We start from the raw sequence: 15979 nt of genomic DNA, 5'->3' as shown, positions 1-15979 counted from the left end.
TGTAGAATGGCAATGAATAACTGAGGGCAGACTTGTGGGAAATGCCACAAGATTCCAAGGGCATACAGTTTTCATAAAGTTCTATTTGTTTATCCTGTTTCATAGTCACACACATACTTATTATGTTTAAATGAACACTATAACAAGCTGCTGCTTTCTCAATGTTCTGTATGTTGTGACATGTGTAGAACTCACTGGTAGTCTATTTTAAATAGTCTCTATGATATAATCAATAATACATATTTATGATAGATATTTTATAAATATTTTATGGTAAAACACAGTTTAACTACTCACTTTATATAAAATTTAAGAATAGTATTTGACTTATTACCATAGATATATATCATATTCTTTAGAATATAATTTCTACAATAAAATATAAACTTGTTTTTATTCTCCACTTTTAATTTTATGATACAAATATGAAAACCATAAAGCATGTTAAAATAAAAAATTACTTTTAAATTATAGCTTTCAATAAATCTAACTTATATTAACATCAGAACTTTTATCTTAGACCTTCTTCTTTACTCCAAATAATGTTAATTAAAAAGTGATGATTTTAGAAAACAAATTTACATACAAATATCTGAATATAAACAAATTGTTTACTAGTTTAGAAAACATATCCATTCCCTCAAAACAAAATTTCTTTAGGAGTCACTAAATTTACGGGGCTGGAGGTAGCATAATTCTAAAATATCTGTCAATAAAAATTCAATAAAATTTCCTAAATATAGCAGTATGATAAGTGCAGGTGAAAGCTGGTAACACCAAACAGTTACCTGGACAAAGATAAATCAGTGTTTCAGCTTTGCTTACTAAAATATATTAGACAGTTTTCAAAAAAAGCTTAGTCATCTCAGATTTTAATTTGGGTTCTCCAGCACCACAAGTTTCTCAAAAGTCAATGGAATCCTTGAATTAGTATTATGTATTCCAGACATACTGGCCCTAATCTTCAGAAAACAAAGCTTCTACTAATACAGAAAAATACAGAAAAATAAAACCATGTACTCACCACCTCCACTGATCATATCAGGTTTGGCCTTCATCATTTTGCAAAATTGTCTTTGGCAGTTTTCTATCCACTCGGTTTGTTTATCAGACATCTTGAAGTGTAATAAAATTTTGCTGAGATCATTGTCTAATAAGGAAGATAGCATGTATTATTATAAGACAGGCTAGATGCATTGAAAAATAAGTATTAATGTTTAGCATGTAAAACTACAAATTCTAGAAATATGTAGAATATATACAGCTTTCAAAGGAAAACGTTTTTCTGTAATTACATCTTGTACTATCAACTGCTATTTACCACACTTATTATAAACAGTGCCGATGCAGCAACAGCAGGTGGTGGAAGGGCTGAAGGGCCCAACTTAGACACCAGAAACTGGACAGGAGGCGACAGAGAACTGCTGAGCTGGAGAGTGACTACCGGACTCCTGGAGAGACAGCTGTAGTATTTACACACCACATATCAACCGTATAACCTGGGGTTACAGTTTGCCCTAACCATCAATGGAAGCATGAGCTTTACAACTTGCATTCCTCACAGTTAAAAACAGTGATCTGATATCATGTTAATTGACGAGTGTGTATCTGTGATATTGTTGTGTTTGAGGAGAATAATAATTCCCTTATTTCCCTCTCCAAATTTGGGTCCAACTGAGAAGTAGTTAAGAACAGATAAACAGAGTTCAACATATTAGTGTTAGTACCAAAACAGCTAAATTAGGCACCATGATTGCATTGGCTGCCACATGCTCTTCCAAAATGTCTCCACATGAACGGAACGAACCTGCTCACAGACCATGACAGACAACTAAAGGCCTCACCTGAATACAGCCTAAAGAGAGACTAACTTGAGAGTACAACCACAACTAGGCTAATCCAAGATTTTTCCATTCCTTCTCCCCAATCCAGCTTCTAAACGTTTTGTCCTACTTAACTTGGTGTAGAGTGAGTGAGTAAGTCCAGAGAGAGGTCGATGGTGTTAACTCCAGCGAAGGCCCTTGGGTACAGAAAACAGGGCAGGGGAAATGGAATCAAAGAAATGGCATCTTGGAATATGATAACTCCAAATCAGTGATTATGTGAGTAGAACAAATATGAATGACACACAGAATCTGATGCTTCCTGAAATTCCAATGTTTATAAATCACACAAAAAAATTTTTAAATGCAGTTTTACTTCTGGTCATGATGGAGGAAAGAATAGACTTGTCCTCCTGCAGTAAACAACTCAAAACAAATAAAATGTATCAAAAGACTGTTTTCAGACATTAGCTGACAGACAGTGAAAGACTGTCATATGAGAATAGGGAAACTAATAAGGTGAGCTTTAAAATTAGGCCTTTTTTTTTTCTTGAAGGCACTTTTAATAATACTGTGTAGAAAGGGAGATCCCATGAGATCTTGATGAATTGAAGAGACAAAAGTTAAACTGCAGAGAGACTGAGGAGGCTAAAATCGGTGGATCAGAGTACTTGAGAGGAAGAGCAGAGAAAGAACTTCAGAAACACGCGTCTTTGTCACGATGATTGCAAAATAATCAGCTGTGCAGTTGAGGGGTGAAACTCCCACAAGGCTGAGCAGAGAACAGCTGGGAACTGTAAAATGAAAAACATATACACACACACACACACTCACAAGTTTAAGAGTTATCCAAGTTCCAGTCAGAGTGAAGAGTCCTCCTTTACTACCAGGGTATTCCTCAGAATTGCCAGAAAAGTCACACTTGTGAAAGAGCTAACTTAGCCATAAATAAAGATAACTGTCTACTCAACCACACAGTATTAATTTTGCAGACAGTATGGTAAAATAAATGAGGTCTAAGTGCATCAATTATATATCAGGCTATGGAGAAATCACCACAGAAAAGTGGCATTTTGTTTTCCGAGAAAGGTGTGGTGCACCTGGGGCGTAAAATGGAGGCGGGTGTGCTCTTCCTCCCCGTGTCCCTTCAGGGCACGGTGATTTTGCAACTATGAAAAAGTGGAAGAGAAGTAAAACAAAACATATTTTAAACTCATTCCTTACTATCACTGTGGAAATAGAAAAAAAAACCATCGAGTTTTGTGTTTATAAATTTCACCGATCATAGCTGAGAATATTTAATACCTAAACTCTGAAATTCTTTGTCATGGTAAGCACTGTATTTTCATACTTAAGGACATTGTATAGTTTGTGTCTCAAAAGATTATTATATAGAAAACTATATTGATTTTAAGGTGATTATAGATAATATAAAAAGAACCTCAATGTCAAGGGAAGGAAACATGTAAACAATATCAATTTAAAGAGAAATCTGCTATTTACTGAGAAAGCTTTTAGAATTTCTTTTCTAGAATGTCAGTAATTTTCTTTTTTTTTAGATTTTATTCATTTATCTTCAGAGGGGAACGGAAGAAGAGAGGGAGAGAAACATCAATGTGTGGTTGCCTCTCATGTATCCCCTCCTGGGAACTGGCCTGCAACCCAGGCATGTGCCCTGACTGGGAATCGAACCGTGATCATGTGGTTCACAGGCCCTCACTCAATCCTCTGAACTATACCAGCCAGGGCTAGAATGTCAGTAATTTTCAATGCCCATTTTATATATGTAATATAAAAACAGATGCTATAAAAGAAATAAAATGAATGGAAGATTTCATAAACTAACAACAGATTACAAAGCTTCTTGTATGGCCACCTTCTATTATCTTGAAGCTTATTTGTGGAATATTTGCTTTCCATTTGTGTTTTTGCTTCTCTCTTCTCTTCTTCCATGTAAGTTAATATAGTCATTTCAATGTACTCTTATTACAATAAAGAATGTTAGACTTTGGAGGGGTCAACAGTCTATAAATTTAAGAAGCAATTAGAAAGATGCTTAAATTCTCTGTATTTCAGAAGTTCTCTGTAGTTCTCTAAATTCGGAAGTATCTACTGTCTTACACATCTTTATTTTGTTTGAACAGCTGTAGGTTCTTAACACATAAAATCTGTATTTTACATAAATTATTCCTCATTTCAGAATTATCTTATCAGTTTTATTTTTCTTTAATATGTGATAATTAAGTATACAGTATAGGAGAAATCAGTGAAGAGTCTTCAAAAAAGGAGAAATTAGTTTCACTGTATCACCTGTACCTACACTAGCAGGTGATCTATTTCCCCTGTAAAAAGTACATAAAAATAGAAGAGTTTTACTATTCAAAAGAGGATATTTTGATTTTTAAACTTAGTTTCTCAGCAGCTGCAGCTCAAGATTTACTACATTGGAAATAAACAACAATCTCATACTCCCAATTTCCTTAATTAACAAGATGCTGTCAAATAAAAGTCATTTACCTTTATCTGCAAAAAATAAATCTTAATTCCAAGATTAGGAATAATAAGGAGAAAAAAGAGTGAGAATATGTCTGACTCCATATAGAGGCCTAAGAAATATTTGATAAAAAAGTGAATTCATCACCAAAAATATTCACAGACTGACTGTATATGCAAGACATAAGACAAAAAGACTTTAAAAATCCAGAAGCAACAGCGCCGTCATCGCGGTGTGTGACTTTTTACATAGCACTGTACTATTTTTCAGAACACTTGCCCATCTTTTCCCCTGGAATTCTGTTTTAGCTGATTGGAAAAGGGGTTGTAACCCTAATTCTTACATAATTTATCAGACTGGCAGTGAAAGCAGTGTAGTCTGCTCATTGGCAAACTGGGCAATTTTCATTCTTTCATTAAAAAATTGTTGCTGTTGCACATCATTTCATTCTCCTCTTTCTTTTCTTAAAATTATTTCTACATACCATGTAGATAACATTCCAATTTTGAATCTATACTATTAGTATTATATAATGGGTAGTCAAGTCATCCTATATGTAGATTAAAAAGACATGAAGGTAATTCATTAGGGCACAAATTTAACATCTGAAAAGACAGAACTTATCGAAGTTTCAGCAGGAGATAGTATCACGGAATAAACAAATAAACCCAGAAACTTCTGGGTTTATTTAAAATAAAGAAATAAATTTACTTTATCTCTTAAGTAAAGACATAAACATTTATTAAACAAAACCAAAATAAATGAAAACTGTCTTGGAGAATAAGGATACTGTTTCAGGGTTGGGGGAGGTAGAAGAGGATAAAGGGGATAAATGGTGATGGAAATAGACATGACTCCGGGTGGTGAACACACAACACAATACACGGATGAGGTATTATCGAACCATACACTGATATAATTTTATTAAACATGTCACACCAATAAGTTTAATAATTTTTAAAAAGGAATACTATTCCAATAACAAAATAACAACTTCTATAGATGAAAAAGCTAAATTTCAACATATCAATGCAACAATTTAAAGTATTATCGGAATGTCTTAAGCAGGAGGATAAGTGTGTTGCCATCATGAGACTGTAGCTTACAAACCCCATGAACTCCATTGCTCGTTCACTGAGTAATGCATAACAAGAAGTATGCTATTTTTGTTCTTTAACCCCATCTGTAATTTAGAAACTTTATCTATTATAATGTTTCTTTATTGACCAAAATACATTGCAATGATTAATTCATTTATAAACATTCATAGTAGTCTGTAACTACTAAATGTGTAAAATAAGCTTATATATGTATATAATAATATCTATCAAAAACCCATTTCTGCTCCCACCCTAATATGAATACTTAAGCACTGCCAAGGATTTGCATTTTCACTGCTACTTATTTTTATAAATTACCAAACTTATGCAAATAACAGATTTAATATAGTGCCTTATAATCACTGTCCTCTGCTATGAACATAATGTGGTACTCACAGGAATTTGATCAAAATCAACACAGGGAACCAAATGATTAAACATATACTTAATACTGAATTCACTGAGAGCTGAAAATTTGAAAAGCAAGTTCTAACTGGAATTTGCTTCAATTTTGTATGACACTTTCCCTCCTTTTTTCAGATAGAAAAACTACTTATGTTGAGGCAAAACAAAAAATAAAAACTATACCGAGATATCTGTATGTCACACATTATGAAGTTTAAAACATTTTTTCATATAAAAATAATACCATCTAAAATATCTAATTAAAAATATCTAAACAGATACATGTTTTCATATTTGGTGCATTACATTAAAGGGAATGATTATTACCATGGAATTTTTCCTTTTATATAGTATTTGAAAGAGACCATTTTGCCAGGCAGAAAATCAGTTTCCTATCAGATAAGTAGAAATGCAGTTAGAAGAATCAGTGAAGTTAAGATACTGAAGCTATAAAAGATTAAATTTAAACTATTCACAGAATAAAGGCTGTGCATTTGGGGGGTTATTTTTTTCAATTGTGAAAAATGCACACCTTTTATGTGCTATAAAAACATAAAGGGCCACTTTGTAAATTATAAAATAACTATAATAGAGGTGTCTATTTCATAAATGACATCTCTAAGTCGAGCTCAAGGAGGCTTCTAACTGCAAAGCTATTTGAGCTCTAAAAATGAGTCAGATAAGAATATTTTCCAGGTATGAGTAAAAACTTCTAAACTTACATCAGATTAGCCCGGAAGAAATTCCCACTGTCTACTGACAAAGATTTGGAAGATAAAGTTTGATGATGGGAAAAAGAAAAATAGAATAAATTCAATAGTAATTCATATGTTTATTCAATAACTATATTCTTACCTACCATCTAAGTCAGACAGCATCTCCGTCTTACGGAGGTTACATTCTAGGCCAGCAGACAGTGAACACATAAATGTATAAGCTCTGAGTAAGGTTTGAGTGCTGTTAGAGAAATAACAGGAAGCCAGAGAGTGATAAGCAAGGTAAGAAGAATATTTTAGATAAGGTGGAGGTAACGTCTTTGAAGAAGCAAACATTCAGACTAAGCTCAAAAGGTTTAGAAGAAATGATCCATAAGAGTATAAGTCTGCACCTCTAGAACAGAAGTGATCAAGAGCAAAGAGGCATAAATTGAATGTATTACAGGATGTGAAAGAAGTTTCCAAATCACATTTGTGATAAAAGACTTATACCTAGAATACATGAAGAACTCTTACAACTCAATAATAAAAAAGCAAATATCCTGATCTAAAAATGGACAAAGCACCTAAATAGCCCTCTCTCCAAGTAAGATATATAAGAACATGGAGGGATGATCAACATTATTAGTAATCAGGAAAATATAAATCAAAATTACAATGAGACAACACTTCACATCCAGTAGGATAGCCAGAACCAAAAGTCAGATCACAACAAATGATGATATGGAGAAATCAGAATTCTAATACCCTGTTAGTGGGAATTTAAAATGGTGGTTAGTACAAGTGTTTTAGAAAATAGTGAAATAGTTCCTCAAACTATTAAACAGAGACTCACCATATAATACATTTATTCCTCTTTTAGGCATATACTCTAGATACATGAAAACATGTTCATACAGAAATTTGTACAGCACTATTTGTAACAGCCAAAAGGTGGAAACAATCCAAGTGTCTATTAGCAGACAAATGTATAAACAAATTGTGTTATAGCTATACTATGGCATATTATTTGACCATAAAAAGGCAAGAGGGAAGTACTTATATATGCCACAACGTGAAGGAATCTTGGAAACATTATGCCAAGGAAAAATAAGCCAGTGACAAAGCACCACATACTATACTATTCCATTCACATGAAAGTCCGGACCAGAAAAATCTCTCGAGACAAAAGTAGATTAGCGGTTGCATAGGGCTGGGTGAGGGAAGGGGGAAAAAGAGGGCACTGGGTTTCCTTCTGAGGTCATAAAATGATCTAATATTGTCCGTGGTGATGGCTCCATATATCTGTGAATATGTAAAAAATATAAAATTGAACTTTAAATGGATGAAGTGTATGGGATATTAATTTTATTTCAATAAAAATGTTTTTAAACACTGAACTGGCCCTGGCTGGTGTAGCTCAGTGGATTGAGTGTGGGCCTGCAAACCAAAAGGTCGCCAGTTCAATTCCCAGTCAGGGCACATGCCTGGGTTGCAGGCCAGGTCCCCACTAGAGGGTGTAGAAGAGGCAACCACACATTGATGTTTCTCTCCCTCTCCTTCTCCCTCCCTTCCCCTCTCTCTAAAAAACAAAAAAAGGAAACTGAACTAACAAGCAAAATAAAGACAGATTCATAGAGAGCAGACGACCGCTGTGGGGAGGGTTAGGGAGGGGAAAGTTCCAACAAAAAGGAAAAAGGACTCATGGGGAAAAAGGATTCATCAAAAAGTGTAGTGATTTTAGGGAGAGGGGTATACAATAAGGGGGATAAATGGTAATGGGAAAAATGCAATAAAAAAGAAAGTAAAAAAGTAAATAAAGCTGTTTTTAAAAAGTTAAAAAAAGGGCCCACATTGTTGAAACAGGTAGGACAGTTACTGTAGAATGAGAAAGGACATGGGCCAAATAAATGGTGAGGGCAGTGAAATAATGAGAAGGTAATACATTTGTTTATGGATGTGGCTCACCTGGCTGTCACTCTGTTTAATTCTTAGAAACCCCTAAGGAGGTAAACTTTCAAGAAGGCCTCGGGGGGGATATACGGGGGAAGAGTGACTGTTGAGGCGGTCCTAGGAGCACTAAGGAGTTCACGTGCCTTAGCAACTACTATGTTTGAGGCTTTCAGTGAGTAGCCACATGAATTTCTAAGGTCAGAGAAAGGCGATCAGCCCCGAGTGGCCTGGCAGCCAGCGACCCTGAGTCAGTGCTATGCTTCTGCTATTCTGTGGGCCCAGTTAGGAGTAGTGGAAGCACACAGGCAGGGACCCCAAAAGACATTCTCTACTGTTCTTCACTTTGAAGCGAACAGCCTCAGCTGAGTAAATATAAATCCAAATGGTTTCTCAATAAAGACAGACATTCCACAAGACAGTTGGCCCTCCACATCTGCATATGAGAAACATAGATACAGACTTACGCATCTGCTGATTTTACTTGTGGGGATCCTAGAACCACTTCCCCATAGATACCCAGCGACGTCTGCAGTGAGGTATATAGGATACAGGTGTAATCTGAGTAAAAACTATAAAAGTAATAAAAAATGAACAGAGAATTCTAGAAAATGAACTAAAAAGAGCAAATGTCTTATGTTGTTGAGATACGCATTTCTGATGCTTCCAGTCACCAGAGTGTGCTCTCCGATTTCTTGAGCCATGTTTATTTCACAGTATGGAAGTGGTGGATCTCCCTTCCTCCTTGGAGAAAGAAATCTGCATCCGGAGCACACCAAAACGGAATGTAGTAAAGCAGACTAGCCAATTAGGGGTATAATTCCTCCGAGTTCTAATTTTAGCTTAGAAACACAAAAAAAACAAAAACAAAAGAAAACATATTGCTATCTCACAGCTTTCCTGTTTCAAGTAGGAAAGGCATTATGAGTCAACCAATCTCCAGCGGTTCCCCTTAACACGTCCTGACATGCCACCAGGACTCAGTTTTAACCATTGCACAACCCTCCTTTCTCCATTCCCCTTGCCTCTTCCTTATCTTCTGCACAGGTAACAATAAGGTACTATGTGAACACATTTCCTCTTACTTATCTAAACTCTCAGGTAACAGAGAGATGATCCTCTGTAGGTTATACCTACCACGACTAAGAGACTTTTTTCATGTGTGTAGGATGATTTACACATCCTACATATACATATAATTATACATACGCATATACATATAACTATATATGTATATAATTTTATATGCTCATATATGTTACATATGCATTTGGCACATTTATGTCCATAAATTCATACGTACACATATATATGCACAAAATATACACACACATAAAAATATTAATCAGGAGCTTTTAAAGGGCTTTTACATTTTAATGTGATAAACCTAAACATGTCAATAAAGAAAAATAACTAAACCAGATAATATTTTAAGATTCTTGTTTACAGATAAAGATAAATCATCTAATAGCTAACACTGATGCCAACGAGCTAACAAGAGGCAATTTAACAGATGAGGAGATGCTAACTGTAGCAAGGAGAATAAATCTAGAAGCTGGGAGACAAATGAGAACGATGTTGCCATGTGCACACAACTGAAGTGATTCTTTTTTCCACAACAATGAAATAATATCACAGAAGTTTTCAGTGCAAATGACAACTAAAATAACACCTTATCAGAAACTTTGAGTCATTACTTCCAAAGCAAAAAAGCAAAATGAAATGTATAGGAACACTTGCCTTTAAAATGGCGACTTGTGTCTTAAAATACTACTAGCTTAAACATAGAAAATAATTTAACATTACTTTCAAACTAGCTTTATGCCTGCTAGAAATGCATGTGGCCCCACCTTTATCACTGAGCTCACAGAGATATCATCACTGTATTGTCTTAGGTACAATGAAAGCCAGACGTGACTCTGATTTCCTTCCTCATTCTCTGCCATCCTCCTTTGAGCTCAGAATTAGCAACACATCAGCAATATCACATATGCTTTATTCATAATTTATTCAAAATGTAACTATGTAAAATCTCCTGAGGTGCTTCCTGGGCTAACCACTGGTGCTTAGATCACTCTCTCCTGCTTAATAACAATCACAGTAAATGCAGGGCTACTATTATTATTAGGAGGAATTATTAGGTACTAATATTAAATTGAGAAAAATTGTGTTATGCAAACCTGTGTTTCAAGGATAAACACAAAGACGGCAAAAACTGCTGTCCGATACTTTGGGAAAACATGGAATTAAAGAGGCTCGAAATTAAATTAAAACAGAGCAAATGACAGGAAGAAAGTCATAAATGTGTTGGACCTTGTAGGCTACAGGGAAGTCACTGGAGGGTTTTGATTAGAGGAGGAACATGGTCCAACCCACATTTCAGCGGCATCACACAGGTTGCTGCGCTGAAAACCCACCGAACAACTAGCAGGTTACTGCAGTCCAACCAGTGAGAGATGACGTGGCAGGAGATGGTGGAAGTGGTTTTTTCCAATAAGTAGAGTCCAGAGCATATGCTGACAGATTAGATGTAGGGTCCAAAGACAGAAAAGAGTCAAAGAATGTCTTTTGGTTTATTGTTTCAAGAACCTGGAACACAAATCCCCGTTTCTGAAATGAGCAAGAATACCAAAGAAATAGATTTGGAGAGAGTATCAGAAGTTTATCTCGGATTTAAGTTTGACATACTAATTAATCTTCCTAGCAGAGGTATCAAGTAGACTACTATCAGTACAGAGTTCAGGGTAAAGACGGGGTTAAACATATAAATCTGAGAGCCACAGCAGGGTGGGCAGGATTTTAGTCATAAACTAGATGAGGTTCTCCCAAAAGTATGGCTAGGGGAAAAAGGGGACTGAGAACTGAGACTTGGGGTGATTCAAAGTTCAGAGGTTGGAGAGAGGTGAAAGATCCAACAGAGGAGACAGAAGAATTTGCACACACCCCACAAATCACATAACATACGTTCTGAAAGTCAGGGGAAGACAGTGTTTCAAAAAAGAGGGAGGGATCAAAACTGTTCAGCAATGATGGTAGGCCTAGCAGGACGAGGATGGAGATCCGACCAGAAGACGTCATCATGGCGGGACAGCAGGGGTGAAAACCTGGTTAGTTTTCAAGTGCCTTCGAAAAAGAATGGAAAGAGGGTTCCTGGAATATCAAGATTAGATGATTCATTCAAGGAATGGTACAGTAAAAGGACAAAAATGAGATTGTAGTGAGGGGGGGAATGGGTTCAAAATAAGGCATTTTAAATATGGAAGAATTAACCATATTCTCATTGGCTTATGGAAAAACTACACTGCAGATTCTCCCTGGCTCCCTAAAGAAAATAACAGATAAACAAAAAGAGAGAACTGTTAGAAGCAATATCTTTGAGAATAAAGAGGAAGAAATGTAGTGCACCAATGGAGAAGCTGGCTTTTGTAAGTAGCGTGGGCAGTTTATGAATAGTAGTAAAAGATAGACTGCACAGGTGCAGTTGCGTTCATAGGTATCAGGAGCACAGGGAAAATTTTTTCTGTTTCTTTGTTGTCAATAAAAGAGCAAAGTTAGCATCTGACAGGACAGACGGGGAAGAGGTGAAGGTCTGATGAAAGATGGGAAAGCAGTCATCTAGGAGACGAGGAGAGCAAACGGCCCTGGGGTGCGATGTATGACTACTCGGCAGCGTTATGGGCCCACCGAGGTTCATAACCGTTCCGCAGTTACAGGCTACACCAGACAGAGAAGCTGTTATTACTCCCTTTTCTAAGTCACTTACAAGAGTAGAGCAAGGAGTGAAACTGTTCTGCTCTGAGCACTGACTTCCAGGCACCGATAACATATTTACTCTCTTTTACTCGGGGAAGTGTCCACTTAATCTCACTTTCTGATTTCTGCCTGTCTTGTTCAATTTAAATAAGGATAATCTTACCAAACTGGTTTGAAAAAACAAATGATCAAATATGGCAGTCATGCAGCAAAGCAGATCATAAATCTGTTGTTAAAGAGCTGATAAAGAAATATGTGTTTCCACCGTGGCTTGTGTGCCTCAGTGGATTGAAGGCTGGCCTGCAAACCAAAAGGTCTCTGGTTCGATCCCAGTCAGCGCATATGCCTGGTTACGGAGCAGGTCCCCAGTCTGGGGCATGTGCTCTCTCACACACTGATGTTTCTCTCCATCTTTCCCCCTCCCTTCCCCTCTCTCTAAAAGTAAATAAATAAAATCTTACAAAAAGAAATATTTGTTTCCAAAAGAAACTTATAGCAAAGATCCCAATATTATATTATAACAAGAAAAAGAGTTGAGACACTTGGAATGGACCCTGTCTTACAGATTATCTTATCTCCAAAGCCTAGTAAAGCACCTGATAATCAGCACTGGAGAAACCTGTTAGCCAAAGGAATGAGTGGGAGAATAAATGATGAAACCCAAAACAAGAATGACTATATATAAGGCCTGATTAAAAAGACCAAAAGTAAGACTGGAAAACATGACAGTAACACCTTGAGGGCAGGAGGGGTTCACTGAAAGATAAGCGTAGAAAAAGAATGCAAATGATACTCTCCCAAGAGTCTCTCCTTGAAAACTACTTAGTATCACTCCCACGTCTCTGCAAGCGATGGAGCAGGTCACAAAAGAGAAAAACACAAAGGCAAAATTTGAAAAGTGAGTTACAGACAAATATTAAAAAACTTTAAACATTCCCTCAAGCTGTCTCTTTCCCTAGCTCTAAGTAAAAAGAAAAAAAACAATTTGTGTTTCCATGCAACTGTGAAATATACAATGTCTCACATTACATTATACACTGTACATTATATACTACAAAAACACTGGACAGAAACAGAAATAATGTCTGTCAACGGATGGCCTCTATTGATTGTTTGAAAGCAAATAAATGTAAGGAAAGGTAAATGGCATATAAAGCCTCGCAAAAAATTATTTTCAACAATCACTCTATAGAACCTAACCTGTATGAAATTAATATTATGTTGTTCTTTTCCAATGAAAGTTTAATGGCATTATAAATTCATGTTGATACAATATTAAACTTCTCAAAATAATGAATAATTTGTACATATATCTTTATATTTTTCTTAGCATCTCCAATCTAAAAATTGTTTGAATTTTCATTGCTCTTATGAAAATGTCCAAGCACCTGAACCTGAGCTACACTAGCCCAATGTGAACTCGGCTTACCCATCTAGTCTTAGCTCTGAGGACTCTTAACACTCACGTGGCAAACCTTAGTCATCCTTAAACTACTCAGAGTTGTTTGAATGTGCTCCTTCTAGGCTGTCATTTCTGCTGGGAAAAAAAAAAAACCCTTTTCTATTACGCAGAAAACACACATTTAAATGCCATGCCCTGCTTTAAACATAATTTTTATTGCATATTTAGCTTCTGTCATGCTGTATTACCATCCAATTATCTAATTATTTGAATATATGCTCTTAAAAATGTATCAACTCCTCTTAAAGTGATTACTTGAATTTTTATTTTATTGCATGTATAAAAACATGTATGTAAATGTACAGTTCAAGTCTTAAGCACGCAGGACGTAACACAAATAAGAAACAAAATATTACTCAGTTGAATAAAGTTCTACATACCTAAAATTAATTAATTAAAATTCACTAATCATTTTTAAACCAAAAAATGTTCCAATAAAAACTCTTTGGGACCCAAGATGGCAGAGGAATAAGCAGAAGCTACACTAACCTCCTCCCAGGAACAAAAGGGAATTACAACTAAATTAAAGGAAAATCATCCCGAATAATCAACTGAAATATACCAGCTGGAGAGAAGCCTTATAACCACAGACAGAAGAAACCACTTCACCACAGCAAGACTGGTAGCGAGTGTGGAGGGGGCACAAGAGGGCTGCCTCGGCTCCCAGGGACAGCAGCTGAAGTGCTGGAGGGATATTTCAGTGGCCAGGGGTTTCCCCTTGAGAAGTGTAGGTTGTTCCAAACTTCAAGATGAGCTCCCCAGCCTACAGCATCAGAGATGGGAAAGAAACCAGGTAACATCCAGCTGTGAAAAGCAGTGGACTCTCTGCCAGGGAGAGACAGTGGGGGAAGCAGAGAGTCTCTTAAAGGGCCAACACACAAAATTTCTTTTATAGCCAATTACTTTGGGCTCTGGAAATTTAATAGATAAGCAATTTAATAGATAGACAGTTTAGAGTAATGATTATAAGAATACTCAATGGCATGGGAAAAGCAGAATATATATACTGTTCAAATGCACATGAAATATTTTTTGGAATAGACAAAATGCTAGGACACAAAACAAACCTCAATAAATTTAAGAAGGCTGAAATCATATCAAGCATCTTCCCTGACCAGAGTGCTATGAAACTAGAAATTGATCACAAGAGAAAAAAAGCTGAAAAATACACAAAGCCATGAAAGTTAAATAACACATTATTAAACAATGATTGGGTCAACAATGAGAACATGGAAAAATCAAAAGATACCTTGAAACCAACGAAAATGAGGACACAACCATCCAAAATCTGGGGCAAAAAGAGGAAGCAGTCCTAAGAGGGAAATTCATAGCATACAAGCTTATCTAATAAAACAAGAAAAGCTCGATCTAACTTTACACTTCAAGGAATGTGAAAAAGAACAACCAACGAAGCCCAAAGTTAGTAGAAGGAAGGACATAATAAATATCAGAACAGAAATGAAATAGAATCTAGAAAATAATACAAAAAATTGATAAATCCAAGAGCAGCTTCTTTGAAAAGATAAATAAGATTGACAAACCTTTAATCAGGCTCATTTAAAAAGCATCAGAAATGAAAGAGGAAATAATTGACACCAAAAAAATATAAATGATTGTTAGAAAATATTATGAATGACTATATGCCAACAAACTGGACAACCCAGATGAAATGGATAAATTCTTAGAACCATACAATCTTCCTTTAACTGTATCAGGAAGAATCAGAGAATCTAAAGAGACAGATTACACCTACCAAAATTGAAGCAGTAATAAAAAAAACTCTCAACAAAGAAAAGCCCTGGACCAGAAGGCTTTACAGGTAAATTTTACCAATCATTCATGGGAGAAGTAACACCTATCTTTTTCAAATTATCTCATAAAATTCAAGAGGAGGGAAGTTTACCAAACTCATTTTATGAGACTAGAATTATCCTAATTCCAAACCAGATAAAGTCACTACAAAGAAACAAAATTATAGGCCAATATTGCTGATGAACACAGATGCTAAAACCCTCAACAAAATATTATGAAATCAAATACTCAATGTATCAAAAAGATCACACACCATGATCAAATGGGATTTCCTCTGAGAATGCAAGGTTGGTATAACATTTACAAATCAATAAATGTGATTCGCCACATAAATAAAATGAAGAACAAAAAAAATCACATGATTATATCAATAAGTGCAGACAAAGCATTTGATAAAATCCAACATCCATTTATGATAAAAACTCCTAGCAAAGTGGGAGCAGAGGTAACATAACTAAACATAATAAAGGCCGTATATGACAAAC

General features: G+C 35.7%; 1 protein-coding gene across 1 annotated transcript in view; it reads right to left on the bottom strand.

The window, feature by feature from the left end:
* TBC1D32 (TBC1 domain family member 32) overlaps window positions 1-15979 on the bottom strand; it is a 181602-nt gene that overhangs the window by 51575 nt on the left and 114048 nt on the right. Inside the window, exon 27 of the mRNA XM_037139635.2 lies at window positions 1025-1150. Coding sequence (XP_036995530.2) covers window positions 1025-1150 — 126 coding nt within the window. The remainder of the gene's footprint in view (window positions 1-1024; window positions 1151-15979) is intronic.

This window comes from Artibeus jamaicensis, unplaced genomic scaffold (assembly GCF_021234435.1).
Source record: "Artibeus jamaicensis isolate MK-2021 breed Jamaican fruit bat unplaced genomic scaffold, CSHL_Jam_final contig_387, whole genome shotgun sequence".
NCBI classification, from domain to species: domain Eukaryota; kingdom Metazoa; phylum Chordata; class Mammalia; order Chiroptera; family Phyllostomidae; genus Artibeus; species Artibeus jamaicensis.
This window is presented reverse-complemented; position numbering and strand designations above follow the sequence as displayed.